At 51.1% G+C, this 16,292-nt stretch overlaps 1 protein-coding gene across 19 annotated transcripts in view; it reads right to left on the bottom strand.

Annotated features, from left to right (window-relative positions):
- DLG2 (discs large MAGUK scaffold protein 2) overlaps positions 1-16,292 on the bottom strand; it is a 603,132-nt gene that overhangs the window by 162,006 nt on the left and 424,834 nt on the right. For 15 of the 19 annotated variants that reach the window (XR_005661215.1, XM_039914987.1, XM_029047956.2 and 12 more), the window contains 4 exons: positions 13,575-13,719; positions 12,495-12,633; positions 5,946-6,101; positions 2,078-2,146 (listed from right to left, as the gene is read on the bottom strand). Coding sequence is in view for 18 of the 19 variants with exons in the window: in XM_039914987.1 (XP_039770921.1) it covers positions 2,078-2,146; positions 5,946-6,101; positions 12,495-12,633; positions 13,575-13,719 (509 nt within the window). In the remaining variant the exon portion in view is untranslated. The remainder of the gene's footprint in view (positions 1-2,077; positions 2,147-5,945; positions 6,102-12,494; positions 12,634-13,574; positions 13,720-16,292) is intronic. The other 4 variants (XM_039914985.1, XM_029047960.2, XM_039914989.1 and 1 more) reach the window with 1 other exon arrangement.

Below are 16,292 nucleotides of genomic sequence, written 5' to 3'. Positions count from 1 at the left end.
AAGATTCTTTAAGGGGTAAACAGCCAAGTGCACAGTTGAGGCAGAGGGGAGGGCGGATGGAGGGATAAAGGGATTAGTCTGGGAAGGCCTCTTAGAGGAGATGTGAACTCCTATCGAAAATTAACTCCTACACTGGTAGAACTAGCCATGTTTTTCCTCAGGGAAAGGTGAGACTGCGGTCTCCATGAGAAGCAGTTTGGTCTATTCCCTGGGAATCAGAGAATCTGGGTTCTAATCTTGGTTCTGCCAATTATCAGCTGAGTGACTCCGGTCACATCACTTAACTTCTCTGGGCCTCAGTTTCCTCATCTATAAAATGAGGGTTAATACCTGTTCTCCCTCATACTTGGGCCGGGAGCCCTGTGTGGGTCAGGGACCGGGCCCTATCCGCTTATATTGCATCCACCCTAGCGTTTGGCATGGTGCTTGGCACATAGCGGCACTTAAAAAAAATAGCATTATCCTCATAATCGCTCATGAAGTGAGGTTTCAGGGACAGTATCTTCGGACTCCATCCGTCGTTGACCCTCAGCTCCTGCCTGTGTAATTCTCTGAGCTCTCATTTCTTCCTCATCTCTTATCTCTCTGTACCTTTTCCTCTCTTTCCCCCCCATTACTTTCCCAAAGTGCAGGTGATTTCCACCTGGGCCCGAGCAACCCCCTTCCGCTCCCCAAGACTCTCTGGGAAACGTCACTCCGTCTCCCAGACGCTAATTCAAGCTGCAGTTTCTCATGACTCAGAGCCACTGTACTCTTCCGGTTGTTTAGAACAGTTCTCCGCACAGGGGAAGCGCTCAAGAAATACTATATTATTAATATTTAAGCTCTTACTGAACGTCAAGCACTGTGAGCACTAAGGTCGATACACTGTTTGCAAAACGTGACATAGTCCCCGTTCCATTTAAGGCTCACAGTCTAAGGAGGAGAACCGGTATCTGAGCCCTTCGTAACCGATGAGGAGACCGAGGCACGGAGAGGTTAAGTGACTTACCCAACTCGTAGAGCAGGCGCGTGGCAGGGCTGGGATTCGAACCCAGGTCCTCTGACTCCCAGGCCCGGGGTCTATCCACTAGGCCATGTTGCTTCTTTGTTCCCCTCACCTATGGGCGGGGGGGTGGCTGCCTTGATCCGATGCAATCCGATCCGCCCCAGGGATGGCCCCGCCTAGCTCACGGTTTGGGAGGAACAGTGCAAACTGGAGGCAAGAGTGCAACCCTGGGAGTCAGAGGACTTGGGTTCGAATCCCAGCCCGCCTGCCATGTGACCTTGGACAACTCTGCCCTTCTCTAGGCCTCAGTTCTCTCCTCTGTAAAATAGGAATGAAAGACTTTTCTCCCTCCCCATTAGACTGCGAGGGCCGGGTTGGGCAGGGACTGTGTCTGATTTAATTGAAATGCGTCTACCCCAGTGCTTAGCACATAGTAAGGGCTTAATGCGAAGGAGTCAGAGGTCGTGGGTTCTAATGCCGGCTCCACCACTTGTCAGCTGGGTGACTTTGGGCAAGTCGCTTAACTTCTCAGTGCCTCGGTTACTTCATCTGCAAAATGGGGACGAAGACCGTGAGCCCCACATGGGACCACCTGATTACCCTCTATCCACACCAGCGCTTAGGCCAGCGCTCGGCACATAGTAAGCGCTTAACAGATACCGACATTTATTTATTTTTTTTAAAATAAGTATGAGACAAGGAGGCAAAGAGAGAACCGTCTGAGGTGCTGCAAACATCAAACACGACAACAAGGCAACACAACAAGGGACGGCCTTTTCAGCCACTCAGGGACTCACAAGGGAAACTGAGCATTAGGGGAGTCTTCTCTGAAGATAAGGGAAGACTATATCCAGGAAGTGTAAGATTGGTGACAAGATGAATGAACTAGAAAAGGCACAGAGCAAACCTCCACCACCCCTGACCCCAGCCCGTGAACTTCCTGCCACGGGGTCCCCCCGAACCCCGATACGTAGGCGAGTAGCGCTGGGAGGATGGGGGAGGGAGCAGGGCCATTTTGGGTTGAAGTCAGCCCAAGGGGCAACCCTCGCCTTGTGGGGCTACGTAAACGACGGCGGAGTCTTCTCTTACCCCTCCAGGGAAATGGTTCTCTGTAGCGTCATGGACAGCTGACGGGTTCCAGTGCTGTGCTGGGAATGGCTGTGGGAGAACCGGGAAACAAAAGAGATTCATTGGAAATGATCGCCCAGTCTCAATTCCTGCATCTCCTAGCGGGGGGGGGGGAAGGCAAGGTGGGAGTCATCTCTGGGGCTCAGAGATCGGGACTGGGGCTAACCAGTCCACCCCAGTGGGTGGGACCGGGGGGGGGGGGGAGGAAAGGGGAGGGAAAAAAACAAGCTGAGAAGACAACATGATAAACCGTGCCACGTTCTTTGAGCCTCTTAGCGCAGGCTTTTAATTCAGTCAAGTGAAGAGCTCCCGTCAACACCGCCGGCAGCACAAACTCCCCATCTCAATGAGGCCTCGCTCGCCTTGGGATAACACTTCCGGCAACGGCGGCTTTTTGTTTTCATTTCTTCGAGGCCGCGAACAGCTTAATAATATTCAGCTCTGACGGCTCCTGGCTGGCGGCAGGGGAGGTATCAGCTGTCTAAACCCAGCTCCGTGCACGCCGTTTCTGCTACCTCCTGGTTTCTTGTGACCCAAAGTCCCTCTGCTCAGAATTCAGCCATTCCCCTAAGAATCCCCGTTCTTCACTTAATGACTGGGGACCAGGGAGAAAATGGGCCCGACTTGACCCTTGTTCTACGTGAGCGGCCTCACCACTCTAAGCTGGTCAACGAGACGTCGATCGTTGCTTTTCCTGGAGGAGCCACTGACTATTTCCAGTCATCTGGAATCGGAGCAAAGCAATTGAAGGTGGCGGTCAAAAACTGGGCCCCCCCATTAGAGCCCCCAGAAGATGGAGAAAATGATTCTGTTTTAACGTTCTCTCCGGCTCTGAGTTGGTCATATTCAAAGACGCCGGACGCGGACTCCCGCCCCACCCCCTTCTGCGTCACCCTGACTTGCCCTTTTATTTAATCCCCCCACCCAGCCCCACAGCACGTACGTGTGTATCTGTAATCAATCTATTTATATTAATGTCTGTCTTCCCCTCTAGACTCTAAGCTCACTGTGGGTGGGGAATGTGTTTCATTGTTATATTTTACTCTCCCAAGTGCTTAGTAAAGTGCTGTGCACACAGGAAGCGCTCAATAAATATGAATGAAAGGGACTCTCCATTTTCTCACCATCCTTGGGAACCAGTTTCACAATCGAACGGATCTCTTGGGGAGGAGTTCTTTTTTTCCCCCAATGTCCCACCTAAATTCTCCGTGACTTAATTTCATCGCATTACTTCTGGGTATTTGGAATGAAAGTTATCCTCTTCTCTCACGCTAAATAAATCTCCTCTTGCATTCAAATATTTATAGACTTATACCGTAGACCCATCCATTTCATTTTTTTAGTCAGACTGCGCTCGCATTGTGCTTTTAATCTTCCCTCATAAATCAACGGATATATGGATCTAGCGTAGTGGGGATAACAGGACCTAAATTTTGATTTGAATACACTTGCCAGGAGACATAAATATGCTGGACTGCGTTTCGGGTTCTGATAGGTGAGGATCAAGTAGCGCGATTCCCACTGCCGACTGTCAGGTGGTTAAATACGCCTTCCACTGAATACTTAGTGCACAGAACGGATGCGAATGACTTCAAGACACCTGACTTGATAAAGCCGAGGCACAGATAATAGCTTTCCAACCACAGATACGTTTTGACATCACTGGAATTTCAGTGAGGGACCAATAAATTAATCAAGGGGACGGTCCATTTTATCATCGTGGCTACTAAAAAGAATAAAAATTCTCTCTGCTCCCTAGAAGGGGGAAAGAAGGCGGCCTGGGTGAGCGGGTGATAGAAATGACCTCTTCACGTGCGCTTTTTGGGTCGCTCTTTGATCTCTACAATGGAGAGAGGGCATTAACTGACGATGTTCTTGTAAGCGCTGTTTTAATTCTCCATTCTGCGGCGGCCTCCCACTCCAGGCCGCGTTTCTCTCACTGCAGTGTTTTGCAACAGCCAGAAGAGGACAGCAGGTATTCGACAACCGTTGAAAATGGCCCACGGCGACCATCCAAATGCATTCTAGCTCTTCAGCCGGACAACAAGGGGGCTAACGATAATGACCGGGGTACGCATTAAGCACTAACTATGGGCTAATCACTGGATAGAGGCATTACGATCAGCTCGGACCCTGTCTCTATCTGGGGCTAGATTTCACCACGGTCTCGGGGGCCTCCCTGGAGATGGTCTTGATTTTTCCTGAGAAGCACACAGCAGTGGCCGACGGCAAACAAGTCACGATGGACCGACCGTATGGCGGTTCTGGGAGAGCAGCTTGATGCCACAGCATTCCATTCTCGCCCTCAAATGTCATCTCCCAGGAAGGCTAACGATTCCATTTGGGAAGAGTGAATGGATGTGGCTGATTTTCCCAGGCATCAGAAGGGGCCCAGAGGAGGAATTTTATGAGAGTCCTTGAACTGAAATGAACAGTTCGGTAAGGAACCCACTAGTGGAATGGTGTCAACTGGGGTGCAGGCTTCTGGGGGAATTTCGATTGAAAATTCTATCTTTTGTGAATTCTACCCCAGCCCCCATTTCCACCGGCTCGTGTACCTTTTTGTGTTATTTTTTGGCTTCCCCTCGAGACTCCAACTTCCCGCTCTCAGCGGGAGCAAGGGAATAGGCTTTGCAGCTGCTTTGATTTCTCCCCACAGGTTCTGTTGCAGGTTTTGCTGCACAGGAGGTGTTCTGAGCTCCTTTTGGACTTAGTCCCAGTGCTTAATACAATATATCGCACCCAATAGGTGCTCAATAGAGACTCTTCCTACTGGGTTGTATTTCATTACTTGTTTTTTTAACCCTTGTTGGGATCTGTATTTACCCTTCAAATAGGGGAACCGGCCCCCCGTCTTGCTAAAAGAAGAGCGATCAGTAACAACAATGATTTTGTTAGGCGCTTACGATGAACTAAGTTCTGGGGTAGCTACATGATGACCAGACCGACTGGATCCAGTCTCCACCCAGCACGGTGAGGAGAACAGAACTCTTGTCCTCAGTTTACAGATTAAGAAATTGAGGCCCAGGGGGCTTAAGTGACTCGCCCAAGCTCTCAGCCGCTGCTTTTCAGCCCATAGAGGGCTTAGAGACACCTCTCCGCTGGTCTCCTTTCTCCTCATCCCAATCACCATGAAGACGGAAGCAGCACGACCTGGTAGATAAAGCCTGGGCCTGGGGGCCGGAATGCCCTGGATTCTAATCCCACCCTGCTGTGTGACCTTGGGCTAGTCACTTACCTTCCCTGGCCCCGTCACCTCATCCGTTAAATGGGGGTTAAGGCGGTGAGTCCCATGTGGGAGATGGACTGTGTTCAACCCGACCACCTTGTTTCTAGTCCAGCATTTAGTACAGTGCCCAGCACATAGTAAGCGCTTAACAAATACCATAATAAACCCCCCCCCCGCCCCGCCCAGCTACGATACAGGCCTAGGGGATGGGTGATAAAGACAAAGGCTAATTCCAAAGCCCACCTCTACCCACAATATCCTCCCCAGAGTGTGGCCTGGCTACAAGGAACACAAGATACTTGAAGTTGCTTTCGGCCCAGCGCTTAATACAGTGCTCTGCACCCAGTAAGCGCTCAGTGAATACGACCGATGGATTGCAACCTGGGCACGGTTCCCTCTGGGACTTCATACGCGAGCCTCGGGCTGGCCTTGTACACCCCGCTTCCCTCCCCCAAATCTCCGTCCTTTGCCGGGCTAAAGGAGGGGGTCACACAGGTTGCCATGAGTTCGGTCCTTCTGGGGAAACTCTGGCTTTTAGAGAGAAGCGAACCATCGGGCAAAAGGAGCGGAGGGAGGGGTGAACGAGGGGCGGTGTCCTACCTGGTGATCTCAGCATCGGGGAGCAGGCCTAGGTGGTAGTGGGGATAGGGAGACGAGAGGAGGAAGCTTTTGTCATACTCCACGGGGGAATAGTGACGAGGAGAAGAAGGTTTATCACACAGTTTGTTCACGGTGCTGTAAACGGGTTCAGGAGGTCTGAGGGGAGACGAGGAGAAGAACGGACAGGTAGGAGTTCAGAGGCACAGCATCTACTAAGAGCCAGCAACACACAGACAGCTACGCAGTAGGAAGGGTCTCCAGTGAGCACCCAGTGGGTGCGATAGACTGTATCAAGCACCGGGACCAACGCGCAACTCCTCCAGAGATTCCTGGAAACACTGGGCAATCGATCCTACGGTCCGTTGACGGTATTTATCGAGGACCGACCACGCGCGGAGCACTGAATTAAGCACTCCGGGAAACTGAAGCCGAGTCAAAGACAGCCCCTCCCCTCAAGGAGCTTACACCTAAGTTGGCTGTTAGAACGACCCTTCAATCCATCATTCATATTTATTGAGGACTTACTGGGTGCAGAGCACTGTACTAAGCACTTGGGAGAGTAGGTAGAAGAGAATCGGTAGACACATTCCCTGCCCACGGTGGGCTTAGAGTCTAGAGGACTAGACTAGCCTAGAGTCTAGACGACTCCACCTTCTGAATTTCTCCCCTGAGGCCCTGCCTCAGAGCCTTCGGGTCAGGACTGACCTACGGATACGATTCTCGCCCCGATGATCCCATCTATAATAATAATGATGATGTTGGTATGGGTTAAGCGCTTACTATGTGCAGAGCACTGTTCTAAGCGCTGGGGGAGACACAGGGGACTCAGGTTGTCCCACGTGGGGCTCCCAGTCTTCATCCTCATTTTCCCGATGAGGGAACTGAGGCACAGAGGAGTGAGGTGACTTGCCCACAGTCACACAGCTGACGAGTCTCAGGTCTCTAGAGACAAATCTAGACTCTCACATCTCAGGGCCTACGATTTATTTTCCCCCAAGCAAACCGGGGCTCTTACTGTAGTCTCCCAAGTGCTCAGTATAGTGCTCTGCACACAATAAGTGCTCAATAGATGCTTCTCATTAGAGAAGCAGCGTGGCTCAGTGGAAAGAGCCCGGGCCTGGGAGTCACAGGTCATGGGTTCTAATCCCGGCTCCGCCACTTGTCAGCTGTGTGACTGTCGGCAAGTTACTCAACTTCTCTGTGCCTCAGTCACCTCATCTGGAAAATGGGGATTAAGACTGTGAGCCTCACGTGGGACCACCCGATCACCCTGTATCTACCCCAGCGCTTAGGACAGTGCTCTGCACATCGTAAGCACTTAACAAATGCCAACATTATTATTATTGTTATTTATTAATAAATACCACTGAATGCTTAATCTTAGTCTACTCATGACAGTGAGTCTGAATGAATCCTTAGGCTCTGGGGTCAGATGTTGATTCTGCTTCCAATTCCCTTCCTGGTTTTTCCTGGTTTTCACGGAACCTGACAGTGTGGAGGGGGGAAGCTGAGAGGTGAGGGCCAGAGGCAGATGATGGGCATTCCCTGAATCGAGAGCCGAGTGGGGAAAAGACGTGGTGAAAGAGCTGTACACGACTGAGATGAAGGCACGGGCTGGGCCTTTGACCGATGTGGGCGGGACCACTTGGCACGAAGCGCTCAGTACAGTGCTCTGCACAGGGCAGGCACTCAATTAACACCACCGATTCACTGATTGATCCGGAAGGGAACCTCAGCCAGACTCCCGATCTTAGGAAACTATTTGCAAGGCTGGCCTGGATTTAAGCCCCGGCGCAGAAGGCACGGACACACTTGACAGGAAGAAGCGAGCGCCGGTTCTTTCGGGGGAACTGAAAAGGCCATTTACTGTTTCTGCGAGGGTTTAGAGGGCCTGGGGGACAGGTGGGAATGACTTGGGACAGGGTCAGTAGGTAATTCAGATTCACATGCTATATCAGGAAGGGGAATACACTCTTTGAATGACAGTCTAATGGTTCTTGAATGAATTTCTATCCACAACACATAAATATGCGTCTACGTCCATCATACACACACGCACGTAATGAAAAAGAAGTGGAAAGGGAGAGGGGAAGTGATGCGTAAAGAGAAAAGGGTTAGAAGGAGAAGGGGAGGAGAAGGAGACAGAGCTGGGGAGAGAAGAGACATGGGAGAGGACAGGAGTAAAGGAGACAGAAGACAGAAGGCGAGAGGGAAAGCGAGAGAAGGAAATGGGGGGGGAGAGAAGGAAAGACTAATAACGTTGGTATTTGTTAAGCGCTTACTATGTGCAGAGCACTGTTCTAAGCGCTGGGGGAGATACAGGGTCATCAGGTTGACTGTAAGCCCGTCAAACGGCAGGGACTGTCTCTATCTGTGGCCGACTTGTTCATTCCAAGCGCTTAGTACGGTGCTCTGCCCATAGTAAGCGCTCAATAAATACTAGTGAATAAATAAACACTATTGAATGAAAGGTTGTCCCACGGGAGGCTCACAGTTAATCCCAATTTTACAGATGAGGTAACTGAGGCACCGAGAAGTTAAGTGACTCGCCCCCAGTCACGCAGCTGACAAGTGGCAGAGCCGGCATTCGAACCCGTGACCTCTGGCTCCCAAGCCCAGGCTCTTTCCACTAAGCCTCGCTGCTTCTCGTGGAAGAAGACTAGACCGTGAGCCCGTTGGGCGGGTAGGGATTGTCTCTATCTGTTGCCGAACTGTACTTCCCAAGCGCTTAGTCCAGTGCTCTGCACACAGTAAGCGCTCAATAAATACGATTGAATGAATGAATGAAAGGAGTTGAGACACACCAAGAACACTCCCTGTCCAGGTTCCGGGCCCGGAGTGGAGTCTGGAACAGTTCTCTGATCTGAGAGGGAGCAACGTGGCCTAGTGGAAATAATCCAGGCCCGGGAGTCGGAAGGACCGGGGTTCTGATTCCAGCTCCGCCACTTGCCTGCCGTGGGACCTTGAACGAGTCATTTCACTTTGCCTCCGTCTCATCTGTAAAATGGGGATTCGATCGCTTTTCTCTCTCCTACTTAAGACCGTGAGTCCGTGCGGGGCAGGGACTGCCACTGACACGATCAACTTGTATCTTCCCCGGGGCTTAGAAAAGTGCTTGGCACATAGTAAACGCTCAACAAATACCACAATACCAGCATGGTGTAGTGGACAGAGCACGGGCCTGGGAGCCAAAAGGTCCTGGGTTCTAATCCTGGCTCTGCCACCTGTCGGCTGTGTGACCTTAGGGAAGTCACTTCACTTCTCTGTGCCTCAGTTGCCTCATCCGTAAAGTCGGGAATAAGATTGCACGCCCTACGTGGGACAGGGACGGGGACCGTGTCCAACCCGATCTGCCTGTATCCACCCCAGTGCTTAATACAGTGCCCGGCACATAGTAAGCGCTTAACCAATATCATAATTATTATTATAAGCAGCGTGGCTTAATGGAAAGAGCACAGGCTTGAGAGTCAGAGGTCGTGGGTTCGTATCCCGGCCCTGCCACTTGTCAGCTGTGTGACTTTGGGCAAATCGCTTCACTTCTCTGTGCCTCAGTCACCTCATCTGTAAAATGGGGACTAAAACGTGAGCCCCGTGTGGGACAACCTGATAACCTTGTATCCGCCCCAGTGCTTAAAACAGTGCTTGGCACATAGTAAGTGCTTAACAAATACCATCATCATTTTTATAATACCCTGCCCCTTCTACACAAACACACTCTCCACCGATAGTCCGTGGGACCCCGCCAAGATGGTGAAGTCAGAACTCCGCGACGAGAATCTGCCAGGCGCATATAGTGAGCCCTTACTGCGGGCAGGGCACTGTAGTGAGCGTTTGGGAGGGTTCAAAGACTGAGTAGGCGGAAGCCCCGCCTTCAAGGAGCTCACAAGAAAATCAATCAATCAATGGTATTTATCGAGCTCTTACTGTGTGCGGGGCCCTGACCTAAGTATTAGGAATACTACGATAACAGAGCTGGTTTTATACCCTCCCTGCCCAAATCGTGCTTACAGGCTAGAGGGGGAGACTGGCATTCATATTAATGAATAAATAAATTACGGTTACATACGTAAGGGCGGGCACGGCTGAGGGTGGGGAGAAATATCGAGTGCTTAAAGGAATCTATGAATCGGCTATTATGCTCTGGGATTAAGGAAAAATTACCGGGCAGGCTATGTTATTTGGGCTATTATTTTTCTTACTATTTCTATTATTATTTTAACGTCTGCCTCCCTCTCCTGACTGTAAACTTCCCGAGGGCCGGGATCACGTGCACCGACTCTACTGAATCGGACCTTCCCAAGTGCTTCCCAAGTTCAGTATTTGCACACAGTAAGCGCTCAGTAAATACTATTAATCGATGGATTGTTTGTACATTTTGGGGAACAACAGTCACAGTGACCTTCCAGACGTGGCCGAATCCAGATTTCTAAAACCAGCTGGGGCCCTATTCGTGTTCTCAGGATCAACCCGAGAGATAGCCTAATACACCGGTTTTTCGATTCCCCTTACGGCTTCCATTTTGTCAGTGTATGGAACCGGGACAGAAATCACCCTCCTCCCTCCATTTTTCAACGTGCCTCTGATCATCATCTTTTAATTATGGCTTGCTAATGGGCAATCAAGCCACCAATTGAATTGTTCTTCACCCAGCCCCTCGCACCCACGTTTCCCAGCGGGTTGACATGAGCGCAAAACGGATGTGCTCTGTCTCACTCAATGAATAAATTCCCTAGAGAGTTTATCCTAATGGTCTACCCCGCTCCTCCCTGTGGACGCAACTCCCGGCTTCAAGAAGACGTGCCGGCACAAAAGCCTCCATCTGGAGAAATCAGCACGCCGAGCAGAGCAAAACAGATGACTCCGCTGCCCCGTCTCTATCTGTTGCCGAATTGTACGGTCCAAGCGTTTAGTACAGTGCTCTGTACATAGTGAGCGCTCAATAAGTACTACTGAATGAATTTTCCCAAAAGTCTTTATCAGCTTACCACAGCCAAAGCTGGTGGGGTGCTGAGTTTCCTACCAGCCAAACGGAAGCTGGGGCTTTGTGGAAGTTGTGCCCGGCAGCGGAGGCAGAAGGCTGCTTGTCGCTGGTCTGATCTGATCTGCCCTTCTCGCTCTCGGGAAACCCAAGTACAACATTTTAAAAGCACCAAAAGCAGCCAACGGTTTGGGTTTTCTAAAGATAGAGGGCCAGCTGGCCAATAGACAATAACTACTGATTGAGAGGCCCTGGGAGAGAATCAGATGTCCGGAAAGTTTTGTTTGGGGCCAAATTATACTGAATCTTCTCTTCACCTCAGACAAATGAAGAACAAACAGATAGCTGGGCTATTCGGGGAGCGCTTACTATGTACCCAGCACTGTACTAAGCACTGAGGGGGACAAAAAAAAAAATTCCCCCCACCCTAGTCAGGCTCCCTAGTCCTCAAGCTCTGGAAATCTGTGATTTAGGTCCTGGCCTATCTCTGGGCGGTGATTTTAATGTTCATCATTATTAGTGGTCTTCCAGGTACCTTCCCGTTCTTATCGGGGTATTATTCCTCATTCCCTTAAATGAACAGCAGAAAGGAAAGAAAGACAAGACGAAAGAAGTAAAGATGGGAGACGAAATGTGACGGGTATCGGTTGGGGGCCCAATTTGGTAATAGTAATCGCGGAACAATGTTAGCAAGTGCTTACAGTGTGCGGAGCACTGTGCTAAGTGTTGGGGAAAGAATACACAGGAAGGAATGGAGCCAGTCCCCAAGCTCCTCCTCAGGAACTAGCCAGTTTATGTGGGAGGAGGAACTTCCTCCAAGTGATGAAAGCAGAGATAGTATTTACTGAGCTCCACGCACTAAACGAAGCGCATGGGAAGTACAAGAGAAGCACGGGGAGCTCTCCGCAGGTCACCGGCAGACCTGTCCGCCTGGTTATCTCCCCCAGTACCCCCGGCTCCCTCTCTCTGGACGGGGCCGGATCCCCTTCCATTGAGGATGGTTTATGAGGGGCTTAAGAAGGCTTTGACCACGGCGGGAGCTGAGGCCTGGTGGATTCAGGGGAGAGGGAATTAATTCCAGGCCGGGAACACCCTCCCTAATGTCCTTTCCGCCCCGTGTCCGGGGTTTGGGTGTGAATGAAAACAAAAGTCAACTTGTGCTGAATAGTGAGGGGTCAGGCCCACCGGAGGAGCTGGGAGTTTGTGATGGTGGGCGCAGGAAGGAACCATGGCAGGAGGCGAGGAGGAGCCTCCGGGGGGAGGAAGGGGCGAGCAGACATTTGGAGTCGGTTTTCTATCCTCTGCCTCTTCCTCCTTCTCATTCCCTTAAACGGCGATGGCCCCATTTTCTCCACCATCCTCGACTCCGTTTTTCCATCCCAGAGTTCCCCCAAGCCTCCGCCAACTCTCAAGCGGGCCGTTGGCCCAGCTCGCTCTGAGGGAGGTGACCTCTCATCTCAGACGGGCCCTCAGAGACTCGGGTGAGCCCAGAAAGTTCCAGCCTGAAGGGTTCGGTGTGGGGCTTCCTGTCCGGAGCGTTCCAACCCCGTGAGCCGACGAAAACAACTGACCTGGTGTAGTCGTCCTCCATAAGCATGTGCTTTGGAATAGGTGAGTATCTTCCCGGGGAAATAGGCGGCAGGGATGTTTTATACTCTAAAGTGCCATTGTTGCCAGAGAGTATGTGGTTTTCCATTGGCGGAGAATACGCTGGTGGAGGGAAAAAAAAAACCCAACAAGCCGGATTCAGCTGGACATCCTCCATTGTACTTGGGTGACCAGAGGCTCTAAGGCCCAGAGAACTGGTTTGGCGGGTTGACCCAGTTGGGCATTTTGCTCTGCATTTAATACACCTGAGCCACTGGTGACCTTTAGGGCTTGGAAACCCGTAATAGCCAGCAGAGCTACCGCAACTAGGGATAATTAGGAGACGGGAACAGTTGGGTGAGAAAAGGAGCCCCTGTGTTTTCAGAGCGGTGATTAATTTTCTGTTGAGATGGAAATGTTAACTTTCTAATTGCAGATCCCGTCATTCTTTCCACATGATTAATATCCAAGCATCGAACCCAAACTTCTGCTAGGAGAAGGTCATATCAGTATTACATTAATCTCCTCTCCACCCGCCCCCGGGCCAAATACTCCGTGTTTAAAATGTTCCCGTGGAGACAACGGTGGCTGATAGACTCTCGTCTCCTCTGTATCTCTCCCACCCAGGATTCCCCTCTCCTTCTTCTTAGGTCACCCTGACTAAGGGCAGTTAGCATCACAGAGGAATCCACCGATTTCTTTCTAGAATGCGGGGGCTGTTTTCTCACGGAAGCCCGTGCCGAGGAAACACCGTACCGTGAACGGTTCCTAATTCGAATTGTACCTTCCAAGCGCTTGGTACGGTGCTCTGCGCATAGTAGGCGCTCAATAAATACTACTGAATGAATAATTCCCTAACTGGGGCCAAGTCAGAAGGGCTGTAGTGGGCACGGCACAGCCAAGATAACTAATCTCAGGCCCCTGCAGAGCTATAAACCTGGAGGGTTTCCTCTTCTTCCTCACCTCCTCTTCTCTCTTCACCCCCTTTCCCTTCTCTCTCATCTTCCTCACACCCCCAGGCCCCTCCCACCTCTCGTTTCGGATTTACGGAAAACGGTACTTACAGTGAGTAATGTCAGGCGGGCCGTAGGGATCGGTCATATAAATCGTGGTGGGTTTGCCCACTTTTAGGTAAACCACATCGGATGTGTTCTTCAGTATCGCCACGGCCTCTTCGTGGGTTACTTCTTCTAAACTGTAGTTATTTACCTGGAGGCGAAGAAGGACACCAGAATTAGGGCAGCTCCAGGCCGCTTCTCCCCACACGGTGGAGTCCCATGAGATGCCTGGGGGGCTGCAGAGAACTTCAGAGCTGCCGGGCTGAGGAGGCAAGGGGGTCACTGGGGACACTCCTTCATCTGTGAGTAGGAAGCCTCCAGGGGACCTATGCTCTCACCGTACCTCTAGCTCATATATCTTGCCGCCCACGTCCCGTCTCTCGTCTGGAACGTCCTCTCCTCTTCATATCCGACAGAAGATCACTCTCCCCCACCTTCCAAACCTTATCGAAAGGACACCTCGTCCAGGAAGCCTTCCCTGATTAAGTCTTCATTTCCTCTTTTCCCACTCCCTTCTGCTTTGCCCCTGAACCTGAACCCTGTATTCACCCCCGTCCTCAGACGCACAGCATTTATGTACATATCCATCAATTATTTACTTCTATTAATGTCTGCCTTCCCCGCTAGACTATAAACTCACTGTGGGCAGAGGCAACTCTCTACCAACTCTCTTCTATTGGACCCTTCCAAGCGCTTAGTACAGCGCTCTGCACACAGTAAGAGTTCAATAAATACCACTGATTGATTGATTTGCTGATGTGGGCACTCAGGGACTTGAATGGCCAAGAACTACTGAACCACCGGATGGATGCCTCTGGGGCCCGAGCTTCCAGAACGGCGTCCTGCTTTGGGTGAATGTCCTCCAACCGTCTTTTCAAGACTGAGGATTGGGAGTGAAAATCTTCGGGGAGTGTTCTTTTTTTTCCCCTGTGAACATCTGTGGACCGTTGACTTTAATTAGGCTATTGCTGTGGCTGATTGTGTATGGTCTTTTTAAAGCGCCTGAATACGGAGGGAACTCTCCAGCAAAGAGTTCCTTTGTGCTAAAGTCCTCAAAATTTGTTTCACAAAAGTGGGTTTGTTTGGGTTAATTACGCGTGCGGCGGTATCCGGAGAACTGCTAAGATAATTGGCCGGCAGCTGGTGCCACGGAGGGTGCAAGGAAGGAAACACTGGGCCCATTGGCTGGCTGGCTCACAATTGTATTTCACCGTTCCGCTCGCTCGCCCAAGGAGGGGAGGATGGGCCCGAGGAAGCGGGACCCCATTTTAAGAGGGACTCAACTGTTGGCTGTTCTAGGGCGGACGTCATCCGCGGAAGGGCACCGTGGGTCGCTGGGGGTGCTGATAGCCAGAGGAGGCATGAACAAAGCAGTGGGTGAAATGACTCAACAGCCCGGGCCGAGTGAAGGCAACGGGTTCGTCAGCCCGCCGGGGGCCCCCGCCGGAAGGAGGAGGTGCCAGCGCATTGGCATTAAGTCGTGTGGGCATTCAAAACCGCCCCCGGGGAACCAGCAGGAAGGTACGTTGGTTGGCAGTGGAGGCGGGATCTAGAATTCTCCACGCCAAAGACTACAGAAGCAGACTGATGAGCTGGCAGGTGCCCGTTGAGTCAGGACTTCAACGTCGCTGGATGCTCGAAAAACACTTCAAGACGTAAATAAACAGTGGAAGAAAACTACCCATTCTCCTCCTACCGCTTTGGAAAACAGCACCAGAGTAAAGGAAGGGAAAAGCAGAAATGCCAGCTATTACAAGAGGCGCTTCTGAAGTCGACCAGAGAGGAGAGGATCTAATTTCTGAGAGGAAATGTCTCGCCTTTAAAAAAAAATGGAGGCGAACAGGAGAAGAGGGCATGGCCAGGGCCCGCTCCCTGTCATTAATCCGAGCCACATGGCCTGTGGAAGGACAGCCGCTAGCGCTGGGTCAGAGATGCGTAGCAGAAATCTCCTGCAAGAACACAAAAGAACTCAGAGGAAACCAATTACCGTTCGATTTTACCTCTGACTCCGGGTTCAAGGGATAAGGTAGGAAAAAGGAGTGTAATCACAAAGCGGGGCATAGCATCGCCTGGGGTATATAAGGTAGGCCAATCATGATGGGAGGAAAGAAAGGCTCTATATCCAACATCTCCCTTGGCCCCAATCACATTTTCCTTAATCTATGACCCTCATTCCAACCAGAAAATGGATCAGAAACCTTACGAGCGCCACCCGGATTTAAGTCTTGCTTATGGATACTGCTCAAGTGTGACAGAGCCACCTTTTGGAAGCTGTGCTGGGAAATGACGCGTTAACAACAGAAGAGAGGTAGAGGAGCCCGGGAGATAACGCTCAATGTTTCGGCCTTCGGTAGAGCACAAACGCTTCGGAAGCCAAGGAAAGAAATATATTATAAAGTATTTACATGTCTGTTTCCTCCTCTAGACTGTAGGCTTACCGTGGGTAGGGAAGGTGGTTCCCGACTCTTTTATACTGTCCTCTCCTAAGCTCTTAGTACAGTGTTGGTCACACAGTAAGCGCTCAATAAACAACCCAAGTGCTAGGCGAAAGGACCAGGAGGCAGGAGGCCCCACTTTGGCTAGTGGCCTGCTGTGTGACCTTAGGCAAGGTGCTTAGCCTCTCTGGACCTCAATTTCTTCACCTGTAAAATGGGCATGAGGTACCCGCTCACCCACCTCTGAGATGGTCAGCCCTGTGTGGAAAAGGGACCCCCCCAGAGCACA

Source organism: Ornithorhynchus anatinus, chromosome 20 (assembly GCF_004115215.2).
Source record: "Ornithorhynchus anatinus isolate Pmale09 chromosome 20, mOrnAna1.pri.v4, whole genome shotgun sequence".
NCBI lineage: Eukaryota > Metazoa > Chordata > Mammalia > Monotremata > Ornithorhynchidae > Ornithorhynchus > Ornithorhynchus anatinus.
Note: the sequence above shows the minus strand (reverse complement) of the source record. Positions and strands in the feature narration are given on the sequence as shown.